Source organism: Gobio gobio (assembly GCF_949357685.1).
Source record: "Gobio gobio genome assembly, chromosome: 2".
In the NCBI taxonomy this organism is placed as follows: Eukaryota; Metazoa; Chordata; class Actinopteri; order Cypriniformes; family Gobionidae; genus Gobio; species Gobio gobio.
In genome coordinates, this window is record NC_137098.1 from 28080641 (window position 1) to 28093474 (window position 12834).

Genomic DNA, 12834 nt, shown 5'->3' on the forward strand with positions numbered 1-12834 from the left:
ATTAAGATTTGAATTGCGTGCTCAAGAGTTTTCATAAATGTCAGGTTGGGGCAAGTTGTCATTAAAGGGTTAGTTCACCCAAAAATGAAAATAATGTAATTTATTACTCACCCGGGCCTCAAGCCGTTCCACACCCGTAAGACCTCCGTTCATCTTCGGAACACAAATGAGGATATTTTTGTTGAAATCCGATGGCTCAGTGAGGCCTGAATAGACAGCAATGAACACTCTCCAGATCCATCAATGTACTAAAAACATATTTAAATCAGTCCATGTGAGTAGGCCTAGGCTACAGTGGTTCAATATTAATTATTATAAAGTGACAAGAATATTTTTCGTGCGCCAAAAAAAAACTAAATAACGACTTATATAGTGATAACCGATTTCAAAACACTGCTTCATGAAGCTTTGGAGCACATCGTATCAGCGAATCGATTCAGCGGTTCGGAGCACCAAAGTCACGTGATTTCAGCAGTTTGGCGGTTTGATCATAGACAGTAAAGGACACGCGATCCAAATCAGGATTCGCGCTAATTCAATACCCTCCGAAGCTTTGTGAAGCAGTGTTTTGAAATTGGTTATCACTATATAGCCTAAGTCGTTATTTCGGAAAATATATTATCGTCGCTTTATAATATTAACATTGAACCACTGTACTTACATGAACTGATTTAAATATGTTTTTAGTACATTAATGGATCTTGAGAGTGTACATTTCATTGCTGCCTATGCAGGCCTCACTGAGCCTTCGGATTTCAACAAAATATCTTCATTTGTGTTCCGAAGATGAACGGAGGTCTTACGGGTGTGGAACGGCATGAGGGTGAGTAATAAATTACATTATTTTCGTTTTTTGGGTGAACTAACCCCTTAATGTTTAAAATGTTATGGGTTTTGTTTTGTGTGTGTGTGTATGTGTGTGTGTGTTTCATTAAAATTATTTCACTGTTGTACTGTTGGTGAAAAGTAAAGGGACAGTTCCCCCAAAAATGTATATTCGTACATAATTTACTCACCGACATGTCGTTCCAAACCTGTATGACTCTTTTTAAAAGAAAATATTTTGAGAATTTTTCCCCCCATAAGCTATAATGAAAACTGCTAAAATATCTTCTTTTGGGTTCCACCGAAGAAAGTCATACAGGTTTGGAACGACAGTGAGTGAGTAAATGGTGACAGAATTTACATTTTTAAATTGAACTATCCCACTAATATTTGTCATTGTGACAACTGAAAACTTAAATAATCTGCTAGGTTTAACTCATGAACAATCATGTTTTATTAAAAAAAAATTCATTATGCATTATCTGAAGCTCATCCATTCCTATCTGCATTCAAATTAACGAGGCTTCACTTATAATCTAATCAGAACAAAACAATAATTTTACACCTTTTGCTTATAGTTGGCATTTGCATAGTAATCAGGAAGCAGCATGGCTCATTTAGACTTTCTGTGCAAGGACCTTCCCAGCCACATGTTGGTTATTTGCGCTAATTTACATTTGGAACACTGATTTACGGGTCATCAAGACGTCCTCATTGAGTCATGATTAAAGCCCTCTCTGATTATTCAGCAAACCCACCAGCCTTTTAAGACTGAGCTGAAGTGCACCAGAGAATCGGGGGCAGAAGATTATATCCCTGCTCACTTCTGACAGACCGATAGCCAAATTACCTGTTGGGAAGATTTACTGCTCTTATTTCAGATCTATTTCACCAGACCTCTTCCATTAAACAATCCATCCGAGAAATACGTTTATAAAAGACACAACTCAGGGTCAAGAATAAATCATTTATCATCTGTCTGCAAATTCAATATTTATCATGTAGCTTTATTGGGCTAAGGTATATTGTGTACTGTGGCATGACCACAGGAGACGGGATGTTTCACAAGTTTTCACTGTTCTGAGTCAAACCCACTTAAATACATGCTTTATTTTAAGTGCATTATAATCCAAAGACTTTTTGTGATGTGGGGAAGCAAGGAGCCATTTCACGGCACGCCACTCTCCACAAACATTCTGTTATGTGCATTAACTTTTGACCATTCTAACCTTTTGATTCAGTTCTGCGACTTGTTTTGTACTCCCAAAGCTTACGTGGCAGAGCATATGGCACTGTGGAGCCAAAAGTATATATTACACCATTGTATGCTTCTTTAGGCAAGGAACTGCAGGCAGCTGGCCAACGCTTTAACTCCCACAGTCTGAATTACATGACTGGTTGGCTCTACACAATCTCTTTTACGACAAAGTTGCAAGAGGACTATTGTGTGTGTGTTGTAAACCATTTGTATGCTTGCCTTGATGGTATTGCAGTGTTCAAAAACAGAATGGCATTAACATTTCCGAATGACTTAGTAGTGATAGTCACAGAAACCACATAGGCCTACTGCACATGATCCGTTTACAAGATCCATTGTTTCAAGCCCACAGCCCACTTGGCCGCATTGCATTTTGGATCGCAATGTTGTTATGTGCCTGCTGGAAATAAAAAGCTTAAACTTATACCAGTTTAAGCTCTAAACGGGTTTATGCAGAACTGTAAAGAAATGTTAGTAATTTGGAAACACTTTATAATAATTACAAATCATTTGCAAACTATTAGTTTAAAGTTAATTTATATATTGTAGTCTGTAATACATTGTTAATATGTTAATGAGCTAGTGAGTTCTTTACTCCTTGTCACTGTAATTAACAAAATTATATTAATTGTTAAATTAGCTTGTATGTAAAGTGTTACATCATGTTTTTATGCTTGATTAATAACATATTAACTGTAAATAGTTCTCACTTTAAAATAGGTCATGGAAAATAAAAAATAAAAAAGTCAAACCAACCTTTATTGGACATTTATTGCATTAGTATTAAGTGTTCCTTAAAATGTTTATACTGTATATATAGGCCTATATATACTAATATTAACTAATTGTTTGTTAATGATTTCTAAGTTGCCTACTTTATTAATGTATAAAGTGTTACCAGTAATTTTAACAGAAAAATGGCAAAACATTAGGCTACATTTACGGGGGGGTTTTTTTAAATTAAGAATTATCTCATAATCTATGGGAAATTTTGTTTTTAAAAAGACGGTATAATCGTTTCAAGAATTCCACGCAAGAACAATCAAATTATGGAAGCCCATTTCCACCACATAAAAAATTCTAAGCTTTGGTAAATCATAACGAGATAAAAACTTTACACAATGACAAAAAGTCTTAATTATAACATTAAAAAGTCGAAATTAAAAAAAGTCAACATTAGGACATTCTAACTTATATGATGAGATAAAAAGTCTAAATTGTATCTAATAATTTTGATCTTTCACAATCATGCAATTTTGTCATAATTTCGACTTAATTCATAGCCTAATTATGACTGATTATCTCATAATTTCAGCTTTGTCGTCGTTTCTACTTTTAACTCATAATTATGACTTTTTGTCTCACATTTCTACTTTTTTATGTCATAATTATGACTTTTATCTCATAATTTCGGTTTCATGTCATAATTCTGATCTACCAAAGAATATTTGTTATTATATTATGGGGCTGATATAAGCTTCCACATTAGTCATATAAACCAACTAAAACGAGCCTGGTCATTTCATACCAGCAAACCAGCTTAGGGTGTTTTAAGATGTGTGTTTTCTTCTCAGCATGGGGTCTGTTGAATACAGTGATCAATGAGTCATAAATTCACTATGCCCGGAGGAAAGCCCTGGCAATGTGCGCGTGCTTTCAAATGCCCAAGGCATCCTTCCCGCCTTGCTTATGTTCTCAGCTCCTTTAGTAGGACAGTTTACGAACATATAATAGTTCGTGTGGCTCACGCACGTCGAGAGGGCAGAGCTTAGCTGACTCAATTACATCTATTTCTTCTGGTTTCCTCTCACGCTGGCGAGTAAATACAGCGCGAGGCGAGACGGAGAACAGCACCGACCGCCACAGGGATGTATACCAAACACAGACAGAAAAACGGACACATTTCATCGACACGATATGTGCTGTTAATGCTATCGCTTTTTCTGTTTAACGGTTTACTGGAAATTGTTGGCGGAAATCCTCGGGAGGAAGGTAAGACAGCGCTTTCTCACCCAGAACCTACTTGAAAAGTTGTTCTCCTTTATCAACCAGTTGCGCGCATCCACGAAGAAGTTGTTTTGCTGGGAAAACGCATTTAAGTCGCTTCGAAAAGAGTAGCTTTGGTGCATAAATACATTGTTTGCGTAGGTTACTGTGTAAACAAAAGCTTTTGAGCAGTACTAATTCATCAGTGATTTCCCTTCCATATAAGGATGGCGATGTTGCCCATGTTGACTATGAAAGACTTTATTCTCAGCTGTTTGTTTAGGCTACTTAAATCTGACTCTAATCAAAGTCAGGACGTCAAATGTGATTGCACCTTAGATTGACCTCAACAATGCAAGGCGTTGAAGGGGAGGGAGAAAATGTGACAGTCTAGCTTGTAGTATAACATTTGTTCAATCTCACAATGCAGAACGACTGTTATAGACATTTAAGCAGGGTTAAAGTGACCGAGGATTATACTTTTTCACAGTAGGATGATTTTTTTAAGTTCAGTGGACCGTTAGGTTACTAAATCTATTCAGCGTGAAACATAACAGCTCAGCGCGCCGCCCAGCGCCATTCTATAACAAATGGCTCAATCGGTAGATTCTTTCAAGTGAATAATTAAAAAAAAAAAAGCATCCAGCGTGATCAGTGTAGTAGTCAGATTCCCAAACGAGTGAGTCTTATGAGCCGGTTCTTTTTGTGAATCGAAAACATACAGCGCAGCCGCGTAATCCGAATACCAAATGAATGACTCTCATAAATCGGTTCTTTGTATTTAATCAGAAACATACATTGCAAATAAAAAGTGAATTTTTAGTTCATCAAAAACATAGCCGACATGCCTAGAGGGCAATGTAAAAATATTGTGTGACGGTTGCTGAACAAATGATTCTTATGAGTCGATTTAGTGACATTCACTATACAAATCATTTGGATTGATTACTGAATTTATCTGCAATATATTGCAAGTTACTTTGGTCATGTTAGAAATAAACCAGAATTTAAGGAATAGTGACACAGTATAGCTGAATCACAGATTAGGCTACTGTTATGACAAAGTGTAGCCTAGTTGGAGATAAACATTGGATTTTTTTTGTAGTAATGCAAGATATTTTATTGAATGAATAAATTGGTATCATTTTTTATTTTTCTGGGGTCTTTCCCCAACCCTCCCCATACATGGCTTGGGACTCACACACACGCATTCACACCAACGGCCTCCAATTACACTGTAAAAAAAATCCCCGTAAAATTTACGGTAAAAAACCGGCAGCTGTGGTTGCCAGAACTTTACTATAAAAAATACGGCAGTAACGTTTTGGGTTTTTAGGGACAGCACCATATAATTTAAAGGTTTATAATCTAATAATTACGGTTAAAAAAGGTTTTATTTTACAGTTCAATACCGTATAATTTAAAGGTTTATAATGTAATAATCACAGTTAAAAAAATATATTTTACAGTTTAAAACCGTAATGATTAAGTTTACACTGGAAATAATTTACAGTAGCCTAAATAAAAACATATTTCATTAACTGAAATAATGTTAAATTACCAACCTATTGAAATACTAATATTTGTTATGTACCTTTGATATATACGGACAACCACCAATCACAGTGGAGATGAGAATCACATGATGAATCTAAGCTAATCACAAGCAGCTTTTAAGAGGACAATACTAATATATAGAAGAGCTCGGTGTCATTCACACAAACACTAAACACCATCATGGTAACACACGTGAAATTAAAAAAATGCAATAAACATTAATTTAACAACATCAGATGTAACATAACACCCTAATGTACATAACTGATTAGAAAAAACAAAGAAGAAACATAGTTATTGCAATGAAAATACATCAAATGTGAAGTGTCACGCAGGGAATTCTGGGAATTTACGGGTTTTCACTGTAAATTACACAATGACTTTCCAAAAACTGTAAATTTAACGGTATTTTCCTGTAAAATTTAATTAAATGTAAGGTAAGATATATTACAGTTAGTCACCGTATATAGTACGGAAACTTTCTGTTATCCAATTAACTGTTTTTCACCGTAGCATTTTTACAGTAAAATACCGTTAAAATCACAATCATTTTTTACAGTGTAGCGTCTCCAATTCACCTATACTGCAGGATTTTGGATTGTGGGGGAGGGAACCGGGAGAACATGCAAACTCCACACGTAAAAGGCCTTCTGGCTTGAACAGAGGACCTCCTTGCTGTGAGGGAACAGTGCTACCCGCTAAGCACGGTGCCGCCAATAATACTTTACCATCATGCTAAAAAGTGATAACACACTGGGTGTGTCTCAGTCAGCTCCCTAGTTCAGTAGTCAGGTCACTGAACACAATCTAGCTAACATTTATAATTTATTTACATCTGAAATGTTGCACGTATATGTAACATCAAAGTATTTATCATTATGTACTACAAGTAATGCCATTTAAAAAAATCAGCTCTGCTGTTGTTCATAAATCGCAGTTATGATGTTGTACAATGAGGAGGTTGTCATGTCGCAGGAAATAGAGACTTCAGTGTCCCAATGTGTCCTTCACCATCCTTAAAAATGCCCGAACTCGTGTACACGATATACTGATTCTCAAGCTCGGGAGCTAGGGAACTGACTGAGACGCACCCACTTTCTAGCTCTTACTTTAATCATACACACCTGAACCCGCTAATCAAGGGCTGCATTCAAAATCGCATACTTCCCTACTATATAGTAGGCGAAAAACGGTATGTGACATAAGTAGTATGTCCGAATTCACAGTACTCATAAAATATCAGGCTGGATGACCTACTTTTCTGAAGTGTATATGATGGACATTTTACTGTCCCATGAAGCCACGGGAGAGAATTTGTGAATGACAGCGAAGCCATGCAACTGACGCTGGTAGGTCGTGTGATTATGACAACATGGCGAATGTAGTATGTCCAGATTACATTCATACTACACACTCATACTATATAGAAAATACTTTTTCAGCAGACACAAAGTAATTACTTATTCAAATAAGTACATGAGAGAGAGAGAGAATGTGATTTCAGACGCAGACAAGGTCTTTATGATTACTAGAAAGTTACAGACAGGTAAGTTTAATCAAATTTGGAGTTAAACTCTGCAGGAAAGTGGATCTCGAGAGCCAGAGTTGAGAAACCCTGATGTAGCCTTAGTGTAAGTAAACATTTTGAAAGAATTGTATTAAATATATTTCTGATTTGACTATTATGACTATAAATATTGACTATTATATGTCCTGTTGAAAGTATTTCTTGATCCAAGATACTGAAAGAATCAGTATAGAGCCTAATCATTTTCAGAACCACAATATAAGCGATACATATTCGTCAGACCACTAAAGCGCATAAAACGAATCGATTTTATCATTAGACATTGGTCAGTCTTTCAGTTGTTTAAAGCAATGATGTGTAATGTGAGTCTCGATGACAGTTCTCCATTAAAACAAGACTATTATTGATGTTGCAAATCCGTTACTGTCAATATTATAAACCACAACAAGACTCAATTTACTTTATCCAGCATTCGAAAAGTTCAAATTTTCCGTTGACAGTTTTTTTCCATAAGAATATTTCATCACAGGCATCGCTCCTCTGTCATTAAAACACTGTGTATTTTAAAGAAACTCAAACAGCCTGGTCTCAGGATATCAAGTTCACAGTCCTGTTCCAACATCCACTACACAAGCTCTGTGCGTGTTCTGCGTGTTTGGAGAAGTTGCTACACCTCTCTGAGATTTGACCGGGGACTCTGGGACCTGCGCTGAGCTTCAGTCTCCATATTGCGTGACAGACCTTTAATGCATTTATAACAAGCCTAGCGATATTATCTACGACAGGCAAGAGCTATTAGCAGGAGCAAATATTCTTCTGAGCTGAGAAGTTGATGTTAAAATGTATTTATGGCTTGTTTATACCTACATGTGGATTATCGACGATGCACATATAGCCCATATACTCCTATTACTACTAGAAGACTGTCTGGTGACATACTGTAGTAATAAAACCTATATACAGTATATTTGCATTTCCCAAAGGAAATATCGCTGGGTTCTGTGCTTCAGTTGCATATGTAATGAGGAAAAGACCAATGAAAATTCAAGTAAAAATGAGATCCTAATTTAGAAAGCAAATATTAAAATGACACAACTTCCTATTCCGTTTTAAGTAGCAAACATTCTAATGAGACAAAGCAAAAAAAAAAAAAAGGTTTACATTTAGGATTTATTATAATTTTTTTTTTTGGCAGCTTTCTGAAATACTTGATTCTGCTCATGTATTTTTGTGTAATGACTGGTGCAAATCTCTATAACTGACTGCTCTATCTGGGCAATTGATTTCCTACGTAACATTGTCTCAATTATCTCTGCGGTTTCTCTCTCTCTCTCTCTCTCTCTCTCTCTCTCTCTCTCTCTCTTCATACAATACAAGTGGTTAATTAATGCCATCTTTCAACTCAAAACAGATATCGACTGTAGTAGAGCTGGCCTTGGATGACTTCAGGATTACATGTATGATGTACATACAACTTTATTGGGTAACACTTTAGGTTAGGGCCCAATTCTCACTATTAACTAGTTGCTTATTAGCATGCATATTACTAGAATATTGGCTGTTTTTTAGTACTTATAAAGCACATATTAAGCCTTAATTCTGCATGACCATTTTCCACATCCCTTAAGGGATAGTTCACCCAAAAATGAAAATTAGCCCATAATTTACTCACCCCCAAGTCATCCTAGGTGTATATGACATTCTTCTTTCAGACGAATAAAATCGGAGTTATATTACAAAAGTCCAGGCTAATCCAAGCATTAGAATTTGATTCATAGTTGCTCTGTTTTTGAAGTCCATAAAAAGTGCATCTGTCCGTCAAATAACGTGCGCTCCGGGGTGTTAATAAAGGCCTTCTGAAGCGAATCGACGCGTTTGTGTAGGAAAAATATTCATATTTAAAACTTTATCAAGTAAACTTTCAACCGACCGCCTTCCATGGAAAAGTGTTGAATGTTGAAAGTGAAACTCAAGATGCGTACGTGACGTCATGACAAGCGTACCTGGTAGCGTTAGTCTTTCGATCGGCAGGGGAACCAGGCCCGGTTCTATGGGGGTGCTAGAACACCCTCAAACGCAAGCAAAAGCACCCTCAGTTGATACTGTAATAATATTGGCGAAACAGATTTGGCAGATTTGCACATTTGTGTCCGAGTTCTGGAGAGTGTCAAATGCATTATTTACAGCGTGTTTTTGCAGCGGTGAGTAATGTAGCCAATCACAGATATATCATCACGCTTTTATTCATGCAAATGCTTTTAAACCATTGAAGATCTGTCTGTGACACACACACGACAATAACACACACAATTATGCCAAAATGCCAGTTTTGTTGAGTATCCTCTTAAGAGCAGCCTTAAACGAGTTAAATAACGTCTTAAATGAACTTAAAGAGGTGTGAGAAAATGAGACGCGTGAGAGATCCGCTTCATGTGCGACAGCGAAATATCTCAAAGTGACAGCAACCTCTTATAATGACAATGTAAATAACAAAAGTAATTACTCAGTAAATTTGCACTGCTCTTGACTAAATAACTTTTATAGCTTTAATAAGGATTACCATATATAATTTATGCAGTGCAAACTAACATTTCAATTTCTGTAGGCTATATTTCCTAGGTAGGAAGGGCACATAGCCCATATGAAATGTATTATGGGTTTATGTGAGTATTGTTTTTAAAATCACTTAAATTAAAAGTTATTTTTTTAGCTTAATAAATGTTAGTGTTATTTCATAGAGACATCAGCATATTAGTATCACTGATACTGGCCTTCATTCATAAAAGATGCCATTAAACAAAAATGTTATGCATTGTACTTTGCATGGGTTTTTCATGCCACCAATGTTAATAAAATGATCAAATGCATCCAATGGCACTCATAATTTCTCTTATTTTCACCGGGAAAAAATTGGCTAGTGGAAATTCTGATTGGCTGGTAACTTTAGAAAGTCTTAACTTTAGAACGTTGTCAGCCACATTGGCTGGTGATCAAAAAAGTTAATTTAGAACCCTGGATATACTAGTTGTTGATCTCTCGAACACAATCAGAATCTCAGAGTTTCTATTCAGTGCTGAGTTAATGCAGGCCCGCCAAACCTCTCATTAACAAACAAAGTCAAGACACGATGTAGGCTAAGTAAGAGATTTATTGTTGACGACTTAATTTTTATAACAGAACTTTGTGAGATTGCGATGAACTGACAAAGCAACAGCATTTTAGTGATCGTAGCGATCTTGGCTAACTTTTGAGGCTACAGTCATTCATCGAATAAAACTATTATTGATTAGAGGACCGACGGCCAATTGCATGCAGTAAAGTGTCGGAAGTGACATCTAAATATAAATGTACGGGACAGAAATATCCTCCTGAGACCCAGAATAGAGGTTTTGCCTCTGTAGAGGACATTATTTAGCGAATTTCTCTGACAACATACAAAGTTTTAAGTCTGGATATTCTTATGAAATACATGACATTCTTATGAAAATATTATGACAGGTGTTTTTACATTACATATTGTCCCAAAACACATTAATATGCAAATTAGATATAGTGTATAGATGCATTGCCTAGAATGGGAATGGCATTTATGGCCATGTTTACACACATATTGCATAAAGTAAAACGGTATATCAAATCATGCTGTATCTTTCATAACATTGAGAATCATCTTTATACAAAGTTTGGATAAAAAAAACTTGAAGCATAAAAATTGATTGGTGAATGAAAACAAAAATCCCATTGTTTTTCTATTCATGTCTTTTAATTTTCGCAATAAAGGGGTTCTGGTGTCCTCTACAGATCAGAGGATATAGCATATAACATAGGAATTTAAAAGCAACAACAAAAAAAACAAAAACATTTATGCTCCAAAACAATAATGACCGAAAAAAAAAAAAAACTAAATTCACAAAACCTTTTTTCTGATTCTCAGGAAGATATGTTAAAATACTAGTAACGCATTAAAGCAATGTAAACTAGGCAGACTAATAGATTAATAGACAATTTGTAGCAAAATATTTTTGAAATTCCAATTATTGGTAAATTAATTGTAAATAAATAATCATATATTTCTCACTGTACACTGCTATGGTGGAGGCGTTGCTTAGCCTATCTGCACTTTACTAGAGCACCCCCAGTAATTTCAGAAGCACCCTCAATGGATTCTGGAACCGGGCCTGAGCCCGGAACTTTCAACAATTTTTCCATAAATTGGAAGGTGGTCGGTCGAAAGTTTACTTGATAAAGTTTTAAATATGGATATTTTTCTTACACAAACGCATCGATTCGCTTCAGAAGGCCTTTATTAACACCGCTGAGCCGCGTGGAGCATGTTATTTGATGGGCAGATGCACTTTTTATGGACTTCAAAAACAGAGCAACTATGAATCCAATTCTAATGCTTGGATTAGCCTGGACTTTTGTAATATAACTATGACATATAAGAATGTCATATACACCTAGGATGACTTGAGGGTGAGTAAATTATGGGCTAATTTTCATTTTTGGGTGAACTATCCCTTTAATCCTACCCAATACCTAAACTTAACAACTACCTATTAATAAGCAGCAATTAGGAGTTTATTGAGGCAAACGTCATAGTTAATAGTGAGAATTGAATAATGAGAAACTCATTTTATTAAAGGCCCTGTTTACACCTACGTTTTCATCTATCCGATCACAACAAGTGGTCGACGCTAAATACAAGTCTAAACAGGGTCTCAAATGTTTTGAGCTCTTCCACTTTCAACCACATCCAGAGTCCAAAACGCTTTGCTGGAAAACGTTTTGACTGGATTGCTTTTGTAGTGTAGACGCTCATGTGGGTGAATGCATTTGAACATCCACAAAACACCGCCTACTCTCGTCTCCAATTACTGACTTATAGGGATAGTATAAAAAATATGAAAATATGTCATCTTTTACTCACCCTCAAGTTGTTCCAAACCTGTATGAATTTCTTTCCTCTGCTACACACAAAAGAAGATATTTTGAAGAATGTCAGTAACCAAACATTTGATGGACACCATTGACTTCCATAGTAATTTGTTTTTCCATACTATGGAAGTCAATGGTGTCCACCAACTGTTTGGTTACCCATATTCTTCAAAATATCTTCTTTTGTGACTTTTCATTTTTGGGAGATTCATTTAAATTTTTGGGTGAACTCTCCCTTTAATGCGTAACCATTATGGGAAGGGCACTAACAAGACACGATTTGAACTTTGTCAGCTGAAGACCTAATTTTAGTTTGAAGAGGAAAAATGTCTCTCTGTTCTATCACCGTTCCTGATTTCTAACATGCCCTCAGTGTTCGGCATGGTCTTACAGCTATCAGAGCAGAAACAAATGCTGCTGTTCTCTCTGTATGTTTTTCTGTTGTCTCCTTTCACATTCATATGTTAATTGTGCATGCTTGTTTCGTCCACTAGACTGAAAGGTTTGAAAAAATCCATAGACCCCTCCCCTCACAGAAATCAGATAGATAGAAGTGGTCGAAAGTGGACAAAAGGGACTACACTTAAAACACTGTAACACCAGGTGTAAGCAGGATTGTGTCTCCCTCGTCTACTTGTAATTCAAAATGTGCTTTTCCTCGCCTGTCAATCAGATACATATACAGTGTGTCAAATACATATTTACCAATCTAGCATTCACTTAAATTAATAAATGTGTGACA

At 36.0% G+C, this 12834-nt stretch overlaps 1 protein-coding gene across 1 annotated transcript in view; it reads left to right on the plus strand.

The window, feature by feature from the left end:
- The first annotated feature begins 3660 nt into the window (after positions 1-3660).
- Positions 3661-12834, plus strand: part of adam19a (ADAM metallopeptidase domain 19a) — a 134391-nt gene continuing 125217 nt past the window's right edge. The window contains exon 1 of the mRNA XM_079810658.1: positions 3661-4075. Within this exon, the coding sequence (XP_079666784.1) occupies positions 3952-4075 (124 nt within the window). The 5' untranslated portion in view covers positions 3661-3951. The remainder of the gene's footprint in view (positions 4076-12834) is intronic.